This window comes from Rissa tridactyla, chromosome 2 (genome assembly GCF_028500815.1).
Source record: "Rissa tridactyla isolate bRisTri1 chromosome 2, bRisTri1.patW.cur.20221130, whole genome shotgun sequence".
Taxonomy (NCBI): Eukaryota; Metazoa; Chordata; class Aves; order Charadriiformes; family Laridae; genus Rissa; species Rissa tridactyla.
The window spans coordinates 167,413,694-167,435,956 of NC_071467.1; the positions used below are offsets into that span (position 1 = coordinate 167,413,694).

General features: G+C 48.3%; 1 protein-coding gene across 8 annotated transcripts in view; it reads right to left on the minus strand.

The window, feature by feature from the left end:
• The window catches only part of MAP4 (microtubule associated protein 4), a 171,670-nt gene that overhangs the window by 18,126 nt on the left and 131,281 nt on the right, over nt 1-22,263 (minus strand). For all 8 annotated transcript variants that reach the window (XM_054190133.1, XM_054190136.1, XM_054190135.1 and 5 more), the window contains 3 exons: nt 4,887-4,987; nt 3,714-3,926; nt 2,093-2,267 (listed from right to left, as the gene is read on the minus strand). In XM_054190133.1, the coding sequence (XP_054046108.1) occupies nt 2,093-2,267; nt 3,714-3,926; nt 4,887-4,987 (489 nt within the window). The remainder of the gene's footprint in view (nt 1-2,092; nt 2,268-3,713; nt 3,927-4,886; nt 4,988-22,263) is intronic.

A 22,263-nucleotide genomic window follows, 5' to 3' on the forward strand; every position in this document is an offset into this window, starting at 1 on the left:
GCCTATAACGGCAGTCAAAGACTTTGATCTTTTTCTAATCGGAAAGCCAGAGAGGTGGTCTTGGACAAACATAAAAGTCGTTTTCACAGGGCGGGGAAAAGGAATAATAAAAAACAATAAAAAAAAAAAAAAAATCAAGCCCCACATAACCCACTGCTCTCATTGAGAAAGTGACTGACATTTAGCACCTGAACAAAACGTATATAATTTCAAAACCAGCCACTAAACCCACATTTTTAAACAGCGAGAATGACTAAACACCTGAGCCAAGCACAAGGAAGTGCGTGTCCGTCTTTTGACATCTGAAAAGCAAGAGCAGATGTCCTTCTGAAGGGACGCCTTTAACCAGAAACTTATTATCCGGCTCAACGCTGGGTGGTGGGAAACTAAACAGGGACCGGGAGAGCTCCAGGTCTCCACCACCCACCTCTATGCATCGCTGAAGCTGCATGTGCTCGACCTAAACCGCATCGTTAGTGTTTGCCTGGTTGCGCTTCCCCTTCAGGCCCCCACTGATGATGATGATGAACCACACTGTTCATCCTCCATCACAACCTCGCTTTCTCCTCTGCCAAACCAGGACTCCCTTCCTTTACCACCCGTGACTCCTCCGTGCGTTTCCAGATCCAGCCAAAACAGCTTTAATTCCGGCAGGAGTTTCTCCAGCTGACCTCATCTCTCCCTCGCCCACCCAGTTCTCGCTGTGCTTTGGCAACGGCCCACCACCCTCTTCCTCCGTACATCGCGCCGCTCGGAACAGCCTTCCCGCATCTCTGCATCGGTGACTCCGTCTCCTTTCAAATGCCATCAGAAAACCCTCCTTTGTTTGCGTCTCGATTTTGGAAGGCGAAATTAACTGAACTCATTAAAACGTATTAAGCATTCTGGGCTACGGTGCGCCTAAAAGACCACACAAAATGAATTTTACAAGGATGTCCCCAGGATCAGTTGAGATACACAGCTCTTGGAAAGCGCAACGCTTCCTCTACGCTTGATTAATTATATTTTCCCCTAGAGCATGAAGCATGGAATGTACCTCCAGCCTACTGTATTTCAAGAGAGTTAAAACATTACTATTTTGGGGGGAAAGACGGGTTATGAATTCCTGCTTTGGGATTCATAGAACAAAGCAACCAATACATATTACTAGTTTTCCATGTTTATTGGCAAATTTTGCCAGTGAGGTCTAGTCATTTGAAAAGACCTGAGAACATTTAATTGTCTTTTTTATCTGACGTTAGATCTCTCAAGCTCCCTTAAAATGAGTGAAAAAACTGCTTTCAGGGTGCTAATACGCTGCTTGTGTTTCATGCTGGCTGTGCTAAACTCATGGGAAGTTCCCTCTCTGGCAACAGTAGGAGTGGGATACAGCTTTCCGACAAAGCCCATGTGATTTCAGCTCCAAATTCTTCCCGCGCTAGTAAAAAACCTCCATTTCTGTTCAACCTCCTTTGTGTTTTCAGATGCACGAGCTCGAGCGCTTCAAGTCCTCCTCTGGAGATTTGCTTTTCCCAAGTTTTAAATCGGTTTTAGCGTTTATTCTAACTGTTACTATGGCAAAACACAGAGGTAATAGCTTCCTTTTTCTTAAACCAAGCATGTTCAGGAATTGTATTAACCCTGACTCACGCAGAGCTGAGGTCATTCAGATTAGGTTTTTTTTAGAAGAGGAAGCTCTGGAGAGAAAAAAGCCTGACCTTGGCTCTCTGTGCCTTGGCACAGGATCTTGTCTTGCGCTGTATTCAGAAGGTCGATGTTTGAGCTACCCCTACGCTTCAACTCAACTCCGACTGACAGGTTTCCACCTGGCAAAAGTACTGGTTATCAGCAGCTGCACCTTCTCAGAAACGGCTATGTTTCAAGATTTTGGGGTTTCTTGCTTCTTTTGAACCCAAAGATCCCAGGCTCGTTTACCAGGAGACTAATTTTAATAAACTGATGGGGCCACGGGATGACCCGGACACGGGCAAAACCAGCCAGCATACTGGAATCCGCGAGAATTCCGGCCTAGCGTGAACCAACGGCGCTCCTCAAACAGAAACTTGCAGCTGGTTAGGAAAAGAGATCTGAAGAGAAAGAAGAGAATACTCACACGTTGGCCTCTTGGGTGGAGAAGTGGCGGTGTTCTTCGCCCCAGCGGCAGTGACCGGCGATGCCGCCGTTGTCCGAGGAGGAGCAGGGCTGCTCCTGGCAGCGGTTCTGGAAGTGGCCGATGACGGAGGCTTTGAAGGTGAGGTTCGTTTCTCCGGGGTCTTCGCATCTGCAACCTGCGAACGACCAGGCACCGTTAAAAGCCAGTATTTCACCGAGTCTCTGGCAAAGCGTTTGCCAACAAAAAGCCTGAGATAAATGGAAATTGCTTAAATTCTTAAAGACATAAGCTAGGCACCGCTGGAACATTACAATGCGGAAGATTAACAAGACAACGAAGGCGCGCAGGAGCGACTGACGATATTCAGTGCAGGGCACGGACCCTGCTGAATATTCAAATTCATGCAGATGTGTTTCAGCACTAATGCGTGGAGCCATTTACAGATGTGAACGAGGTTTTGATTTCTCAACAAGATGGAAAACATCGTTCCGCTGGCAACACTTCTGGGAGGGACGGATTTCCTTGCTGAGCAGAAACGCTTCCTAGGCTAAGGCGGCATTTATTAGAACACTGTGGACATAAGAATTGGGTGTGCATGGTTCGTTCCTCACGTGGAAAACTATTTCATGTCTGTCCCCAGTAAGTCACTTGTTTGTAAACCGGCTGATCTCTGAAGTATTAAAATACTGAGTTAATGCATGGAAAGAAATGAGATGAGATGGGATTTCATCAAAAAGGGATTCAGAATCATGCAAAACTTAAAACAAAACTGGAGACGCTGGTTCACAGCAAAAGTACAGACCTACGCCTGTGCTTTCATACTCTCTTTGCTATTTTTATTTATCAGTTTTCAAAGACACTCAAACGCAGCTATTTAAGCTTAAGCGTGTAGTAGAAATGCTAGCATTTAATCAACGGACAGATTCCGAAATAGATTTTAATGTTCTCTTTCAAACGTGAAATCTTCTACTATATACTAAGTTAAGAGAGGGAAAATTCAAGGGCCGTTCCCCCTTCTTAACATTACGTGTGGATGCTGTAATTCAGCTTTCGGATGCGACACTAAGAACCGTCCACAATTCTCTTACTGAAGAACTACGAATCTCCAACATTTCCTAAGCGCGTAGCTGTAGGAAGACAACTGCTAATACGGGGTTTATAACGGCCAGGCAACCAGGGGGAAATACTGAAGTGCTCAAACTGATTTTTCACCCCTCACTATTAATATCTGCGCTCTCCATTCAGTTTTCCCATGCTCTTGTCTGGATTTAAGAGTTATCCGACGTTTGGGGCGTATCTGTACTTTAAAATGTCTTCTCCCGAAAGAAATAAAGAATTCTCTCGTGTACTGCCTGACAGTTCAGAGGAGAGTCGTGGTAATACGGTCAAGTTTCGTTTTCTCCTCTGTGACGACAGAACCAAATATTTGGGGTGTGGGTTAATAAGCGGGTTAATGGCAGCCGACACTAACGACTGTGCAGCTCCTAACCCAGCGCATCCCATTCCTCATCCTCCCACGATTAGCACCGGAATGCTGTTTTGACGGGTGGGTAAGGCAGCTCTTAAGTTAACACGTAAATGGGTTCTCGGAGCTCCCACCCGAAAGCGAAGCGTTTCTTACCTTTGGTTTAATCTCTTTTGGAGTTAAGGAGGAGGGCCGCGTGGTGCTGGTGGCCGGGCGCTTAGCGGCGGTGGCCGAAGGAGGACCTGCAGTAGGGCTGGTGGGTTTTTTGTTTGGGCCAGGCGCGGCAGACGCTGGCCGCTTGGGGCTGGGGGCGGCCAGCGGCCTGGCTTTCGTTGCTGCAGGTTTTGTAGAGGATGCGGCCGCGGCAGGCTTTATGGGTTTTTTTCAAAAAGCAAAATCCGGGATAAAAACAAACAAACAAACAAACAAAAAACACAACAACAACAACAACAAAATAGCGCATTGTAAACCAAAACGTTGAGCTGCAAGAACGTAAAGGTGATATTTTAAATGAAACAAAAAGAAAATAATCAGCTTTCTGTTTTCTGAGCCTAATAAAGAGAGGGAGGTGCAGCAGCAGCAGCAGAGGGCTGCCTTCGGACCCGGCGGGGGGGGGGGGTTTGCCTTTCAATTCAAAGCCAACAGGATCGATTCCAGCGACACCGAAGGCACCAGAAGGAACGGCTGGTAAAGCTGGGATGGGCGACCGGGGGGCTCCTGGATCTATTCCTGCGCGCAGTGCGCGGGGACATCGCTTTCCAATCGCAGGCACCCAACAGATTGCGAGCTCTAAATCCCCCTCTCATCACCTCTCGTGGCCGCTCGGAACCCCTGCCCTGCCCACCGCCCTGAGAATTTGGGGTGGGATTTTCCCGAATGCTGCAAGCTCTGGAAGTAGATCTCTCTCGTGTTTCGTAAACCAAGAGAATAGTTTCATGAACTAATAGAAACTAAAATAAGAGAATATCAGCTCCTCTTACCTCTGAATGCTAATTGTGATGCAAATAAATGTGCTGTGAGCAGCCAGAAGAGCATCAGCGCAGCAGAAGCGCTACCTTATATGTTTACGACTCCTCCGCCACCGATACCAACCAGGGAATTAATTTAAATAAAGCTTACCACACATCTATTAAACGCACTTTCAGTCACACGGCTACAGGCCGAGTGGTTTGTTGGCAACTCGGACACCGGATGCCTTTGTTTCAGGGAAACGGTTGACAAACGGCAGCTCAGAAAACAGAACTTGTGTTGCCCACAGCTTAAGAAGCAGAAAAGCCGGCAAATTAAAAAACGCAGAAGCAAAGAGGCCGGACGTGACACGACACCTACCTTTGTCTTCTTCTCGGGGCTGGGAGGAAGCTCTTTGTTGGGAGGTGCCGTGATATCGTTCCCTGTCACAGCATCAGCTGGTTTGGTCTCTTCTGGTTTTCCTGGGGGAAGGGGGGGAAAAAAAAAAAAAAAAAAAAAAAAAGAGGAGGGAAATTTTTTTAAGTTTGAGTTTGGTTTTTTGGTTGGGTTTTTTTTTTTTTGTTTGGATGGTTTTTTTAATATATAATTTTTTTTAGTTCACTATTATTCAACACAGTAGCAGAAGGAGACAGAACTCAGACAGTTATAGGTTGGCTGTTTCTGGAAATTTTTCCCCAAACTTGAATACCTATAGGAAGAAAGATTTTCCCTGTATGCCATTAGCATCCAATTTCTCATATTATTTCAACGGGAAAAGTCAGACAGCTGATGAAGGAAACCCCTGGTTTAATTAAATGGCGAACCTTCCCACCTTTCAAGTAATGAAAATAAATTGTTGGAATGTTAATGGTGGAGTTCTGACCTCTTCCAGGTTTTACACTATGACTTATCCTGATGTTTTCAAGCTCTCCCTATCCTTAGGGCTGTTTCTTCTTGACCTTTCCCCCGCCCACATCCAGGCGCTGCAGCTCTCCGTGCCCAGGGAGGATTCCCGGAGCCGGGCTGCCCACAGGAAAGGAAAGGAACACGGAAATCTTGTCCTAACACATGGGGATCATCCCAACCCTTGTTATTGTGGGAACCATCATGGGGACCATCCCGACCCTTGTTATTGTGGGAATCATCATGGGGACCATCCCGACCCTTGTTAGCGTGGGAACCATCGTGGGGACCATCCTGACCCTTGTTAGCGTGGGAACCATCGTGGGGATCATCCCGACCCTTGTTAGCGTGGGAACCATCGTGGGGATCATCCCGACCCTTGTTAGAGTGGGAACCATCGTGGGGATCATCCCGACCCTTGTTATTGTGGGAACCATCGTGGGGATCATCCCGACCCTTGTTAGCGTGGGAACCATCGTGGGGATCATCCCGACCCTTGTTATTGTGGGAACCATCGTGGGGATCATCCCGACCCTTGTTAGCGTGGGAACCATCGTGGGGATCATCCCGACCCTTGTTAGCGTGGGAACCATCGTGGGGATCATCCCGACCCTTGTTATTGTGGGAACCATCGTGGGGATCATCCCGACCCTTGTTAGCGTGGGAACCATCGTGGGGATCATCCCGACCCTTGTTAGCGTGGGAACCATCGTGGGGATCATCCCGACCCTTGTTAGCGTGGGAACCATCGTGGGGATCATCCCGACCGTTGTTAGCGTGGGAACCATCGTGGGGATCATCCCGACCCTTGTTAGCGTGGGAACCATCGTGGGGATCATCCCGACCCTTGTTAGCGTGGGAACCATCGTGGGGATCATCCCGACCCTTGTTAGAGTGGGAACCATCGTGGGGATCATCCCGACCCTTGTTAGAGTGGGAACCATCGTGGGGATCATCCCGACCCTTGTTAGCGTGGGAACCATCGTGGGGACCATCCCAACCCTTGTTAGCGTGGGAACCATCGTGGGGATCATCCCGACCCTTGTTAGAGTGGGAACCATCGTGGGGATCATCCCAACACTTGTGAGCGTGGGAACCATCGTGGGGACCATCCCAACCCTTGTTAGCGTGGGAACCATCGCGCCACACTGCTGTACACGCGTTTTGCAGCGCAAAGCTTCGGTTTTGGCTGCGAGGGTTGCCAGTTTTTCAGGGCGATGGCTCGTTTTCGTCGTTGCCCCCCGAGGCTGAGCGGGGACAGCGAATGCACACGCTCTTCTAACAGCCTCCGGGCAGCCACAACCGATTCACCTCCTTTTACAAACCAGTCTCTAAAGCCTTGCCCAGCCACCAGCAGAAGGACAACTACCGCCCTCCGAAGCCAACGATACAACGAAACGTTAATTCAGCGGCAGCTCCACCAAGTCTTCTCCCTACGTCTTATAAATCCTCCAGCGGAACCGCCACGCCGCTTTGCGCCGCGAGACATGCGAGAGGCAATTTCCCTACAAATAGCTTTTAAAACACTAATTCTCAGCAGTGCTGCTGTACGACGGCACCGCCAGGAGCTGGCTTCCGCTGCAATTCCCGCGGCACTGGAATTTTACGGAGGATACGGCGCAAGCAGCCCCTCACAAACGTATGCATCTTCCCTTGTCATCTGGGGATTAAAATAAAGCGTTACCTGTGTTGGACGCTTCTTTTTATATCAAGGCAACAGATTGTAACGCTGCGGCGCATGCTCCGGGCCCGACCAGACAATAGTGTAACAATTCCAACAGTAAAAAGGTTGTTTTCTACGTCTTTTGAAAATTCCTATTTATACTGCCCACTTTTCTTGCTCACCAGCCCTGAAAAAATTGTGCCTTCCGCCTGCCCCGGCGACGCTGAGCAGCGGGGTGGGTTGGTTTGTTGTCGATTTATTTATTTTTCTGACTTTGGGACAAGTTTAGAAGCTTTTTTTCCCTTGCATTGCATCAGCCTCTTCCTAGCCATTTAGCTTCCAAGTCACACGAAACGTTCTGCAGCGCTGGGTTTAGCATCCGAGGCACATAAAAGACTTGCGAAGAAAAAACAAGCAGCAAAATGAACAGGCAGGACCCTATTCTTACTGCGAAAGTCTCAAGAATCATTCATGTTCACCTGGAAAGCCCAATTTTTTTTGCAATTAATCTATATTGGCTCCTCTATACTAGTTGTCTCCGCTGTGTTTCAAGAAATCTTTGGGGTTTATTTATTTATTTATTTACATATTATCTATAGCAATACCAGAAAGAGCAATTGTTGTTGACGGTTCCTGTTTCTGAGCACCAACCTCTCGTCCATTCGCTCCCGGGACCCCGCGCCCGGCGGTGGCTTTATTTTGAATCCTACCAGCCTCAAATATCTCAGACATCAAGGTGACTCTCCATCCGTTGGAAATTACCTTTCCCCTAACGCCTGTCGTCATTATTTCAGCTAATTCAGCGGCAACAAGAAAGCTCTGGCTTGATGACGGTGTCCCAGCACCCGCGCAGCAACGTGGATTCGTCTGCTCGGGGAGCCTGGCGCTCAAAAACCCTCAACTTCCAAAGTTTCAGGATTTAAACCCCAGCACCTTCCACGCTTCTGAACTAACGACACCATGAATGTCACGTTATTTCTCGTTACTTAATCAAATACGGGCTACTATAGGAGAGATCTGGAGTAAGTTCAAGACACAAAATTACCAGATGAAGGTTCTACAAAACCAATAGGATTTTTTATTTTTTTTTAAATGAAATCTAGAAATGTAGCATCGCCAAGGTGATGGAGCTACACGGCAGGATAGCACACGTACAGGCTAAGCAACTTGCACCTAATAATAATAATGATGATGATGATGATGATGACGACGACAAACCCCGGAGAGCTGGGTAGGGAACTTTCCTGTTTCAGGGGCCACAGGACCACGACCCAGGTTCCACCTCTCAGAGCCCCTGAAATGGCGGGGTACACAACCCTCTCCACAACCCCAAGGGATCACAGGAGGAGAGTTTTGTTTCGCGCTGCCTCAATTTGCGTAACAACCCTTCGCTTTCATTCCTCGTTTAATTACGAGGGCGCAACTCTGCCATCCAGAGCAGAGAACTGCCTGGGAAGATTTCCTAGTTACAGGGAATATTAGGAAAAGCTGCCAAACCTTAATCAAATTTGTTCATTAGTCCGCAAGAATTATTGAAGAGACTTTCCAGCTTGCTCGTTCCCCCAAGCACCGCAACAAACCTCCGATAAGGGATTGCAAAGGCATTTTGCTGGGGGCCGTGGTGGGGGTTGCTGCTGGGCAGGGCTCCTCCTCCGGCCGCTCCGGCTCCTGCTCCCAAGAGAGAAAAATCAGCTCCGCTGAGTCAGCACCGGAATGGAATTACTCCCGGGGGAAAGCAGGACAGGGGCTTGAAGGAGAGCGGGAAGGACATTCCGATCTGGCATCTTCTACTGATAAACTCAAAGGCATAACCCTGCAGTCGGGGTTACTTTTCTCCCCGCGCCGTTTGGTACCTCCATCCTCACCCTCACCATTCGTTACTCACCAACTGTGCTTTGAACGGTGGAAATCAAGTTTTTTTTTGTCTCCGTTCACAACACTGCGGGGCACCACCGCTTCGCGGCTCCTGAGAGCGACACTGGAAGAAATTATTCCTATCTAAACGCACCAGAGAAATCAAACGACTCCGCGCCCACAACTATACCCACAAACCGCCAACTCCACAATTTGGTCTGCGGTTTTTACTGGCATCAATTATGAAAGAACAAACTCGTTAAGTGGTGCTTACGCCTCCCTTACCAGCGATACCAAACGTCCTTCCCGCCGGCAGAAGGAGGGATGCTCGGGATTCCTGGCCCCGCACGTCTCACGCCGACACTTCTATTACGGTACCCACCCGCCTCTGGGTGATTTTAGACAAAACGGGCACATTTGGCACCAGAAAGGTGATTATTTGTCATTGCTGGATGAAGGACCCAGCAAACGATAGCACATGGCGTTCAGCTAAAACTGAAGGCAGAGGGAAGACGACTCCCAACAAATAAGCAGTGGTGATTTTTCAGAATAAATAGTCGAAATGAGATGGCCCGTGCCAAAACTGACACTCAAAAAATAATAAAAAAAAAAAGCTTCAGCTCCTTGTTATAAAAGCAGACAATACTCTTCCTGTAGATCTTAAAAAATATGGATAATGTAACTCATATGTTTGTCTCTTATTAGCAGGGTGAGACATAAAAAAAACGCCAAGGAGGAAACTTTTAATTCTGCCTCCAACAGCCACGTTTAGATTCCGTGGCGCAAACAAAGCCGGTGGGGCCAGCCACGCAGCCGGCAGGATCGCCTGGAAGGCAATTCCTCCTCCTTTCTAGGTATGAGCAGCCACTCACGACAAGTTATTTACACAGAAATCTGGTGTCTGAGGAGACTTGACATATTTTACCCTTAACCTCTCCCTTCTGTCCACGCTGCCAGCCCCTCGGTGGTCACCAGCAGCAGGTGAGTGACCATTAAGTCACATAATGTGTTGTAAAGCAATCGAAGGAGATGTTGCCATGGTTTTTAAGAATGTTATTTTTTTTCCCCCAAAAAGAACAGACCGTCAAACAGCTACTGTATCAACCGTAGGAACGACCCAAGCTGCCCTCCGAGGCTCAATATTGATGTTTAAATAGACCGTCTATTACTCCTTTAAAAAACTTCCCTGTGTGAACGGAGTCTCTCTCCCACGTTTCCTCCACAGCAACGACACAGCTCAAGAGAACAACTTCCCAGGGCGCCTTCAAGCACATCTTACCACCAGCGGTTCAACGCCAGCCCATTCCACGGCACCCACAGAAAACTGTCATCCACTAAAAGCCTGGGGTGCCGACAGCAAAGCCTCTCCTCTGGTTATCTTTGCTCTAGCGAAGACTTCGTCTCTTCAGGAGGAGGGCAGAAAATTGAGCATTCTCCCCCTTCTCATCACAAGGATGTACGGAACTTCCCTCCGAAGGAATAAATGAATAAATAAATTTAAAAAAAAAAAAAAAAAAAAAGTACGATGACGGAAAGTTTGGTTGATTTTAAGCTCTGCTGTCGGAAAACCACAGGCATCTTTTGAAAAAGACCAAGGGACAAGATAAAGCGAACTCAGCGTTTTGACAGGGTTTTGCAGACGCTATGGGGGGGCTCTTCCTCAAAAGCAGCAACAAGTGGGGGCAAAAGCTGCTGAAGTCTGTTTGAAACCTGAACGGCTGGGCAATAGGAAAGGACACTGGTGAGGCCTCACCTCGAGCGCTGTGTTCAGTTCTGGGCCCCTCTGTACAAGAGGGACGTTGAGGTGCTGGAGCGTGTCCAGAGGAGAGCGACCAGGCTGGGGAGGGCTCTGGAGACCAGGGCATCTGAGGAGAGGCTGAGGGAGCTGGGCATGTTTAGCTTGGAGAAGAGGAGGCTGAGGGGAGACCTCATTGCCCTCTACAGCTCCCTGAAAGGAGGGTGCAGAGAGGTGGGGGTTGGCCTCTTCTCCCAGGGGAATAATGACAGGACCAGAGGAAATGGGCTGAAGCTGCGGCAGGGGAGGTTCAGATCCGCTATTAGGAAGAATGACTTTACTGCAAGAGTGGTCAGGCACTGGGACAGCCTGCCCGGGGAGGGGGTTGGGTCACCATCCCTAGAGGTGTTTAAGAAACGTCTGGATTTGGTACTTCAGGGCATGCTCTAGTGGCAGAGATTGTAGGGGTTTGGGGTTTTTTTGTGTGTGTATGGTTGGACTCCATGATCTCAAAGGTCCTTTCCAACCATGCAGATTCTATGATTCTATGACAGCAGAGGTGACGGCACCGTCCCACTTCTGAATGAAGAGTGACGCGGTTGAGGAAGGGCAGGGTGACAGGAACTGCCACCCCACTCCTCAGAGCCTAAGCTAAAACGGACGACTGTAAACCCACGTACTGAAAGCGAAGACAAAGCTTCATGACTTTAACCTTAAAGGCAATACTCAAAACGCAATTATACGTATTGCACAGGGTTACTGTGAGAATCCGGCAATCTGCCTGCACAGATATACCAACGTGGTCAAGCAACATGGACCACAGAGCAATGAAAGGTTGGAAGGGACCTTGGGGGTCACCAGCCCAACCCATCACTCAGAGCAGGTCCCAGTAGACCAGGCTGCTTACAGCCACGGCCAGCGTCATTTCCAAATATAAGGAAAAACTTCTTCAATGTGAGGGAGGTCACACACTGGAGGGAGCCCAAAGAGGTTGTGAGATCTCCACCTTTGGAGACATTCAGACCTGGAAGGGACACAACATGGCCCCGGAGCAACCTCATCGACTTACGGGTGGTTCTGAGACAGGGGTTAAACTGGAGCGCTCCAGAGCTCCGTTCCAGTCTAAGTGACTTTCTATTACAGCTACGTAGTGGCAGATGCCCACGTTGTACGCAATTAATCATATGTCTTCTTGAAGCCAAGTCCCGATTCTGAATAACTATATATAGTTTTCCTAATCATAAGGAGAAAACACCACCGCACTCTCCTCCAAAAAAAAAAAATCTCTCTCTCACCACCCTGTGACTTGCAATTTAGAGACGACCCGCTTGTCCAACAGCTTTTTGGCCCATGTAATCATTCAACATTAGAAGAGCAGAACCATGTAGGTCGGAAGGGATGTCTGGAGGTCATTTAGCCCAATCCCCCGCTCAAATTATACCAGATTGCTCGGGATTTTAGCATCTCCAAGGATGGAGATTCCGTATCTTGGGGCTTCTCCTCCAATATTTGATTAGCCTCATGGTAAAAAAAAAAAAAAAAAAAAAAAAAAAGATAAAATATCTCAATTCACAAATTCCTGGCGCAAGATGTTTGTTTTACAGCTTCACTGTAAATTGCTCACAAGTCACCCGGCATCATTTGCTTTCATCTGCTGCTGCTATTTTCATTTGATGACCCATATTCTTATACTGGAAAAACTGAACGGTCTTCTCTTGTTCACAACTTTCATGTCATTCCTGGCTTTATGGCCAGGAAACATAACCATCTCCCTCTCCAAGTCCTCTCTCTTCAACGCTAAAGAGTCTTTGTTTATTTGGCCATTCCCCGCATGAACATCTCTAATATGATGCCTTTATTTATCATACTTCTGATTTTTTGAGGCAGACGACAACGTGCAGATTTACGCATCGTATTCAGAATGCGAGCGCATAATGAATTTATAAATTGATATCATTTTTTCTCATTTGTTCTCTCTTCCTTCCTGAATTCTTAGAACTCCATTTGCTGAAGGGAAGCCCCCCAAAAGCATCCTTATGACGTCTACATCCTAGAAAATCCTCACAACAGCAGCGCTATTGCTCCCCCTCTGCAAGCACAGAAACAAACCCAGGAGGGTTTGACAGAGCTCGGGGAGGCGACGCTGAGACCCAAGAGCAGAGCAAACACAGACCTTCAGTCCTTCCGACCCCTTCGCCATCAGTTTGGCTCTAACGGCCCTCATGAAAGCTGTTACCATGTGTGAAAAACACAGGCACTAAAATCTGAAAAGCTTTACGGATCGCGTCTCCTTCTTTGAAGAAGTAAAATGAGGAAAAAGTACTTATAGAACCATACCCATGAGTTAACCCATGCCACTGCATTGTTTTGTAAATCCTGGAACTCAAAAGAAAAGCCTATCATAGAATCGCCTTTCAGACCATCTAGTCCAACCTACGTGCGTGTATTTCTCAACTATCACGTGGCAACTTAGTGAAGGATAAGTGTTCCCAAAAACTCACTCTCCATGTCAAAAGGAGCAGGTGAAGACCCCGGTGTAACACATCTTGGGCTCACCTTAAAAGGCCAAAAGCAAGTACTTCTATTTTCTGCTACTGCAGTAAACAAAAGCTGAAGATAAAGGATAACAGTAATTATATACTGGGCATCTGTAAGACTGTTAAAAGAACGTTATGTCTTCTTTTCCTTTTTCTCTCCTTATTGACTAGTTCAATGAGCATTTCAGTGGGTACCTCAGACTATAACGCTTAAATCGCTTCCCACCTGGGAAGGAATTAGCCCCCATTTCACGGGGTCGGTATTTCACCTGCCTTGCCCCTAGTCAGGGGTCCCGGCTCGCTCATTTATGGGCTTCAAAATGGAAGGAGGACGTGCAGCTGGATTCCGAGGCACACGCGAACGAGGCCAGGCACTCGTCTTCCGCGTCCCCAGCGAGGGAGATTCATCAGGCTAAGCTGAACTAAAACATCATTCAATGAAACAGCTCCGTAATTCTCATAGGGATTAGAGTCATCAGCTGAAAAATCCATTAAGAGAAATACATTAAGCAATAAGGCAATGACCATCTTTACTCTCCCTCTTAACCGTAAACAACCTCAGAAACAAAACCAGACCATGTAAATAATGCTTTTGCCAGGAACGCTGCAGAGAGGCACCAGCTCTTTCTTCTTCATCCATCGCCATCCAGGAGGAGCTGCTTCATCATAAAAACCACCATCAAATAAAGCCTTTTTGTTTAAGGCTCGTAAGACAAAACTATCTACAACTACAACAAATCTCGGTTTAAGCAGAAATACAACCCTTATCTGCTTTCTCCTCTCCAGAAAAGGCTAAATAGAACGTCTCCTGCTTGACCCAAATGCAGAATAGCTACACATTTTATTGGGCACCGAATGCAACTCGATCAACGTGTATGTATTTACTCGTTATCAAGAGTCAAGGAATAAACCAGATGTCCCCTTTGCACGCATCTTGTAAAGCCAGGTTGATTTGTTAAGACTCTGTTTTTAACCCAGGAAGGGAAATCCTAAATATCACAACTTGTTCTTCTAGAACAACCTGAGCTACTTGCCACGTTACCTACCATGGCACGAACTGGAATCGGGCAGCTATTGAGAATAATTAACATACTCTGACTGCAACACTGTGCTAAAAATTTGACGCTGGATATAAAGCAAGCTAACAAAATCATTAGTTTTTCCTTTTTCATTGATAAAAGTGGAAGCACATTCATAAACCCGACAAAACGCCCTATTTTCTGTCAATGCTCCTGAGAAAGCAAAGCAAGAGAGACAAGGAAACCTCCCAGTCAAACTAAAAATACCAGCAAAACCACAGCATTAATGGAAACAGCCTTAGACGGGACATCAAGTGGGGACCAGGAAAGAAATGCCGCCTCGATTCCTAATTTCGGTCTGTCCCCAAGCCTGGTCTGATCGTTGCTGAAACCTCCCAGCATCTCCAGGCGGCCGCTCGAGTTCAGGCAACGCCAGGGGACACCTGGGCTATTTGCAGCATCGCAAGGCAGAAAATTGCAATTCCATACTGTTCAAAAGGCAAAATAATTACAGATGTCTCTGAACACTTACGCACAAAGAAAAGATATCGCCAACGATCCAACTAGTCCAACGTCAAAGTCTTGCATATCATCTGATACCAGCACAAGCCACGGAGAAGCCGGTCTGAGGGTCTTCCTAACCCATTTTATACACCTTTTTCCTACCCAGCCTACCCTGAAGACTCATCCATTGAAGTCCCCATCCTTTAAGTCCTGCCACACTTGTCCCCTGCAGCTTGCAGGAGGAATTCCCAGGGATGAGCAGTGCACAGGACCAGCACACGCTGCCCTCAACCCATATTTCCTGCTGCCAAACATCTCCTTGCCCCGCTCACCTCTCCCCGGCCAGGGGAAGAGGGAAACTCCAGCATCTGCTGTAAATGTAAACACCCGGGGGGGGAAGGTGGTCTGCCTCGAATTTGGGACAGACTGAGAGAGTTGGGGTTGTTCAGTCTGGAGAAAAGAAGGCTCTGAGGAGACCTTCTAGTGGCCTACCAGTATCTTAAGGGGGCCTCCAAGAAAGCTGGGGAGGGACTTTTTAGGATGTCGGGTCATGGTAGGACTAGAGGGAATGGATTAAAACTAGAGATGGGTTGATTCAGACTGGACGTTAGGAAGAAGTTCTTCACCATGAGGGTGGTGAGGCACTGGAACAGGTTGCCCAGAGAGGTGGTGGAAGCCCCATCCCTGGAAGTCTTTAAGGCCAGGCTGGCCGGGGCTCTGAGCAACCTGATCTAGTGGGAGGTGTCCCTGCCCATGGCAGGGGGGTTGGAACTAGGTGATTTTTAAGGTCCCTTCCAACCCTAACAGTTCTATGATTCTATGATTTTTGAGAACGCACGGTGTTACAGAACAGGGAACCCACCTGATTCACGTAACGATTACAAAACTTCCGGCATCAATTTTAAACTCAGTCCCTGAGAGAGGCCAATGTTTAGTTTATATTTAAGGCTGAACGTGCCCACACCAAGTAAGAATTTTCACCGAACTACCCACAGCCTGCCTCGGTCACTGTTTATCACCGGTCCCTTCATTTTCCCCTCCTTCCCACAGCCTGCAATCACTTCTTTCTTTTCTTTCTCACGAAAAGCATGATTTAATCTGGCAAGGAGCCTCGTTAGCAAGCCACCATCCCCACCACCGTTACTTGAAAAAGTATCATCAGTTCATTACGAGGTAGCTGGGCTGGTGTTTCCTAATCCCGTAATTAACTTTAATCTGTGCAACCTGAGGCCACAGGCTACCGCAGCCTAACTCAGTCATGTTGGAAGTCTCGGATTCTATATTTATCTAAACCACAAAGTGGAAAAAAAAAAACAACAACACACAACCTGCAGGAGATTCCGAAGTTACGCTGGATTGCACCCCTTGCTTACGGATTTATGAAGAAGTAAGAGTCAGAAAACGAAGACGATTTTTCCGATTCATACACACCAAGCTGCTGAGTCGCAGCGAGGTGACAGTCCCAGCTCAGCGTGGTCCAGCGGGGCCTGGAATTTCGGGTATTTCAGAGCAGAAAAATATTTCAAGAAATTCAGAGCAAGTGAGAAAAGGCAGAAGGTGGAGGCGTGGTGAGTGACACCGCTTATCTAAGCGATACCATCGGAGGTGGCATAGGAGGTACGTGCAATAAATCACACAGCAGCTTACACACAAGGTGGCCGTGAATCAAACCTGTTGTTCAGCGCAGGAAACAACGTGGCCGCTTGTTTCGGTGAGAACCTGCAGTGATTGCTGGGGAAATGAGGGACCAGGGCAAGTTCTGCAGCTCAGCTCAGGACTGCTCTGCAGCCAGGATCTCCTCGCTTAAAATACCGTAAAATTCGCGAGAGATTGGAACAGGAACGCCTTTTTGACAACTTTTAGACTGAAATTAAACGAACTGTGCCATCATACTAACACGCAACTACCTGCAAGAAAAGAAATATTTTACGTACAATTCTAGGTCACCTTAAAAAACTAGGAGTAGTAGAGGTTTAGCAAAAAAACCCAAACCAACCAAACCTTGGCTGGATAGGGCCGAGGAAATCTGTTTTCGGCAGAATTTCAAGGGACGCCATTCCAACGGTTAGAATCGGGTTGGCCGATCCTTTCAAGGATTTTTAGGATGCAGAAAGGTGCAAGTGATTAAAAGCTGTTACCCGGAACGTAAGCGCTAACTTCAGACTGAACAGATAGGAGAGGCAGAAAAAGAGAAGAATTAAAAAGGAGCAGGAAAAGCGTATTTATCTGAGATAAAATCGAGATGTTGGCCATTTTGGACACATCGCCTTGCGACTGGAAGGAGAGCTGGGAGGTGAACGCCAAGCCTGAAGCAGAAGTTGATAAGGATACGAAGGGGTAATTTAGCCGCAAATAAAACGCAAAGGACAGATTTAGAATCAGTTCCACGCTTACAGCCAAGCCTGCTTGCTTGGTGGAGTTATTTTTATTATAACCGTCCCTCTCTGCTTCTTAACAGGGGAGAGGAAGCAGAAGCTCGTCGCAGAAAGTTTGAAAGCGTTTCAGAATCATCCAAGGAATTTTTGCCCGTTTCTCTTGCATTCCAACAATTCCTTCTAAACTGCACATACATAAAAGCGAAGAAAACATTTTATTGCGTCTGCCGCCGGGTTTTTCTTCCAGGAGAGAAGAAATCCAGAGTTTATGTCTTAGCAATGCATTGTACACGCAACGGCGCAAACCAAAGCAGCTGTTCATTTTAGAGTAAAAAAAAAAGTTACGACTCTCTGGTTTGCTCGCCCAGGAGAGCCCGCGAGCTGCCCGCCAACGCAGTTATTCCCGTATCAGTCCACACTCAAGTCCTACGGTTATAAGGATGATAAACCTTATAAAAACCTACATAAAAAAATAAAGTTTGTGAGAGCACAAAATTTTAAACCTAGACGCTTAAAAAAAAAAAACCAACTTGGTAATACAAATTAGCCATCTGCAAAAAGCAACCCAAGCAGAAGACTTGGAGCGTTCGCATCTTTCAGTGACCTTTATATCACTGATGCTCAACCCCTCCGGGGAGAACATGTCAATCCGCTGTACGTTAGGTTTTCAGTGTTTTTTCCTGATGTAAAAATCCCCCACGTCTGTGTTTCGAAAGGGCCGTCTCTCCAGCCGGACAGAATTTGCCAAACCTGGTTTCCTGCTCATCCGAAATGCGAACCTCCTCGCTAATTTGCCTCGTTGCAAACAAACGTCAGTCGCAGAGGGGATGTCGGCAAACCCCCCCCCCACCCCACAAATTCTGGGACACGGAAGGCGTGCACAAATAGAGTGCTTTTTCTGTTCCACATTTGTTGCCAACATCACTGTCACCTGTGTCATGCTTCAGCTGTCAAGAAGTCAACGCTTTTGTGTAAGTATGGTTTTAAAACTAAGTAGGGTTTGAAAGAGGGGAGATTTAAGTCAGATCTCAGGAAGAAATTTTTCACTCTGAGGGTGGTGAGCCCCTGGCCCACGTTGCCCAGAGAAGCTGTGGCTGCCCCATCCCTGGAGGGGTTCAAGGGCAGGTTGGACGGGGCTTGGAGCAACCTGGGCTGGTGGGAGGTGTCCCTGCCCAGGGCAGGGGGGTGGCACTGGGTGGGCTTTAAGGTCCCTTCCCACCCAACCGATTCTGATTCTAAGTACAAAATTGAGCAGGTGAACACACAGTTGCACAGCTCCTTCCCGCAAGCCCATCTCCAGTGTCCCCTCCAACCACGGCTCGCAGCCAGGACCTCACCGCACCACTCCAGTGACTATCAACAGGAGAGCGGATGGCTCCTGCCTGCCTGAAAGGACTTGACATCTCTGTTCAGGCTCCGAAGAACCGATGTCTGCAATCCGTGACGCGCTGCCACCAAAACTGACGCGACTTCATCTCACGACTGCCAGAGCTATTTAAAATCTGTGCACCAAGTAGACCGTAAGGAACAAGGTAACACGGAGGTAATGGAAAGGGAAGAAGACAAGACACGTTGGCACCTCGGAGCGGGGAGGTTTGTGTTGCCAAAACCTCCTCCTAGGGATCTCTGACCACAGGTCTCGGAAATTGAGGCATCACAGAGAAATTATTAGAGAAAAGTAAAACTGTAATTCGAGCCAGAATATGGTTCTGTTAAAGGGGTAAGTGACAGCTGGAAGGACGGATGACGAGAGCCGACTGACTGACCATTGGGTGTCACTAACACGCCGCAAACCAGAGAAGATAACTCTAATCTGTAGCTCTCGCAGCCCACCGCCTCACTCAGAGACCGCCTTCCCGGGCTCCCCGCTGCGGAGCGCACGGCCTTATCAACCCAAATGCAGCGTTTCCGAGCTCGATCCGAACAGCGCGTCCCTCCAGCCACTGGCACGTTACTCTCCTCTCTCACACCGGGGTATTACAGTTTCAAGTTTTATATTAGTCCTCCGAAGGTTGAGCAAAACCAGCTGGCTACAAAAGCCATCGGATGCAAAAATTCTCATGCGGGTCTTTTGTCTTCATCCCCTGACACATTTTTCTTTCCGCTTCCCATGCAAAGCTCGTGTTAATACGGGCGGCAGACAAAGCACACAGACCCTCCTTGCACCCAAAATCTCGGGGAGGGGGGGCGGGAAGCAGGTTTGTTGCTGGCTGAAGCCGGCAGGAGGGACATGGATGTTGTTCCAGGACGGAGAACAAAGATTAACTACTCTTCTCACAGATTTTAAATCCAGGAAGACTGACCTCATGCATCCCAGCACTATCGCAACAACAAAACACTCCAAAAGAAAACAAGCCGCTATTGACACTTAGCAATGGGGAAGGCTCCATTGTAACTGGGGTTTGGGGAGAGAGGTTACAGAAAGGAACGGGGAAATTCCACTTTGAATTTCAGCACTGGGAATTTCAGTTCGGAGAGCTTAACCCATCGACTCGTGCTGGCCCCCTCAGACAGAAATGCCAAAAGGTGCTAAAAGCTTAACGGAAAAGCACAAACCTCCCACCTTTTTGATGCAGGTTTTAACTTTGCTGACGCGCTCGCGCTAACGATACAGCTTGCGCACCAGAAGGGACCTGCGTGTACCTTCGGGGAGTGAGGAGAGACCGATTGCCACTATTGGAGAGCACAGATTTTAAAAGCTATGAGTCAGGTTTAGGATGCCAGCACGCAACTCACAGCCAGTGCTGCAACAGATGCTCTGGAACCAGCCAGGCAATTAGTATTTTTTTTTTTTTTTTTATGTTTTTTTCCTCCATTTTCATCTATCTAAAAATATATCCTTTGCTCTAACTATGAGAACCCGACCCGTGTGGGCCTTTTCAGGTGTACCGAGCCGCCCACCGTCTGCCCGCAGCCCGTAAAGTCACTGAGTTGCTCCCCAGTACCGTCCGCTGGCTCCCCGGGGAGGTAAAAATTAGCAACATACCATCACGTGGTAAATCTCCTTGCTTGGGAGACGGAGAGCTCTGCACATCGCTGACCTCAATTTCTTTTCTTTCCAGCGGAGCGGTTTTGCCGGATTCCATCTCGGTGCGTTTGCTTTGCGGAGAATCGAACCCGGCGGCTCCATCGGTGGCGTTTCTCTTCTCCCTCTTGGCTGCCGCCTCCTCCTCCCTCTCTTTGTCCTGGCCGCTGATTTCAGGGATTTGCTCCAGCTTGCTGTGATACAAGCTCGGGCTGCCCAGCTCTTTCTTGCCCGAGTTGCCGCTGCCGTTCCGCTCCTCTCTCTTCTTGGCAGCCGGCTCCTCTGCCAGGAGGGACTGATGCTCCTTCACCACCAGGCTGGGCAGCCCCGCGTGGCTCTGCTCGGGTCCCAGGCTGCAGACAGATGTTTGCTCTTCTGACACGGTCATTGACCTTTTCATTGGAGCGCCCGGCTTTCTGACCGTGGGGCTGGAGCACTGGGTCAGGCTGCTATTCGGAGAGAGCAGACCAGTAGCGACGTCTTCTCTAAGCACCGGCTCAGGGTATTTATCGGCCAGGTTAAGGGTGAGGGGCACCGACAAGTGCGAGCACTCGGACATCGCACGCCTCATTGCCTTCCTTTGGTGGGCAGCCCTGTTCAGAAAATCGCCGTCGTCTGCACAGCCCAGCTTGTCTTCCAGCTCTTCCTCCATTTCAGCAGCATTATTGAAGTAACTACTTTTGGAGTCGTCTTGTGCCAGCTCCACGGTGGTAGTTGGAGGTTCTGGCTTAGGTGCCGTGGAGGACGCGGAAAAGCCACTCTGCACATAGTTGTCATTAACCACCCCAATTACACAATAGCTGGGGGCTCCATCTTTTTTCACGCTTGCTTCTTTAGACCCCGCGTCGTTAGGCGGGATAGGGTGGAAATTCGGATTCCAGACACTAATTTCTTGTTCCTTCCCGTATTTGCTGGGCTCGCTCTCCGACACAGCCAGATTGGGCAGGTTTGGCTCTGGCTGGCGTTTGGTCTCTATTCCAGCCTTACCGGCTGCTTTCTCCTGATCGGTGATGGCTTCATTTTTACCCAGCCCGGGACCGGGTTTTTCAGCTCCTGCCTGTCCCACGTGAAAATCTGTAGTTTTAGGGTTTGCAAAGTTCCCTTCTGCAGAAGGAAACGGGTCAGAAATCAGAGACCAGCTCTCAAGGTGACCTGCAGCTGCCTGGTATTTTTTGCCTTGCACCTCGATTTCTCTTTTGTCTTTCTGAGCTATTTTTAGCTCTTTGTCTAGTTTTCCTTCAAAGAAGCAGAGCTTGTCCTCATCCGTGAAACCAGCGTTCTTAACGAGCCCATCCTTAATCGGTCCCCCTGAGTTTACATTCAAGCCAATCTCATTAAGCTTCCCCTCAGTCCTCTGCCATTCAAATTCCGTTTTGCCGAAGTCTTTCGGGGACTCCATGCAGTGGAAGGTTTCCGAGAAGCTCTCCGCGTTCTTGCTTTTGCAGAGCTGGCTGTATTCGGAGAGCGATGCCGGCTGCTTGTTGGAGAGAGACATCTCCACTCGCTTCGCTTCCTCCGGCGGCTGTAACACCACCTCCGAGCCAGCCGAGCTCGCAGGCTGCCGGCGCCGGTGACGACACACCATGCCCCCTTGTATTCACCACAAAACTCCTTCCTCCCCACCCCCTGCCTGCCGCACGCCTTCATTTACTGCATTCAGCCACTAGTTCAACCCAAAATGTCAGGTTTTAGCCTTTAAAAAAGAAATAAATCAAGAGGAATACACTTCTGCAACAGAAATACCCATCTCTGGCGAGGCACTCGTGGGGGTTTAATCATCTCGGTGAAATGATTTTTTTTGTGAGCAGCATTTCTTGGGCAATTAAGCATTTCGGGGAATATTGCCATCTCCTTTTTCTCTGTCAAACCCTGTGATGAGCGATGCATTGATAAGTCTTAATTCCTGCTGATGAACCACCCTGCGTAATACTTAGGAACTAAGGTCAGCAATTTTCCTCCCCTTAAACAATAACAAAACACAAGCCCCCAAAACACGCCCCACCCCAAACACCACAGCACAGAATGAGCTCTTTCAGCACAAGGGCTTTGTTTTCAGCGCATTTTAATATCTTCTTTCGGAGTCAACAGCCATCACAAGCGTTGCTGTAATGAGGATTTCACAATTCGCAAACCCCCTCGCTCA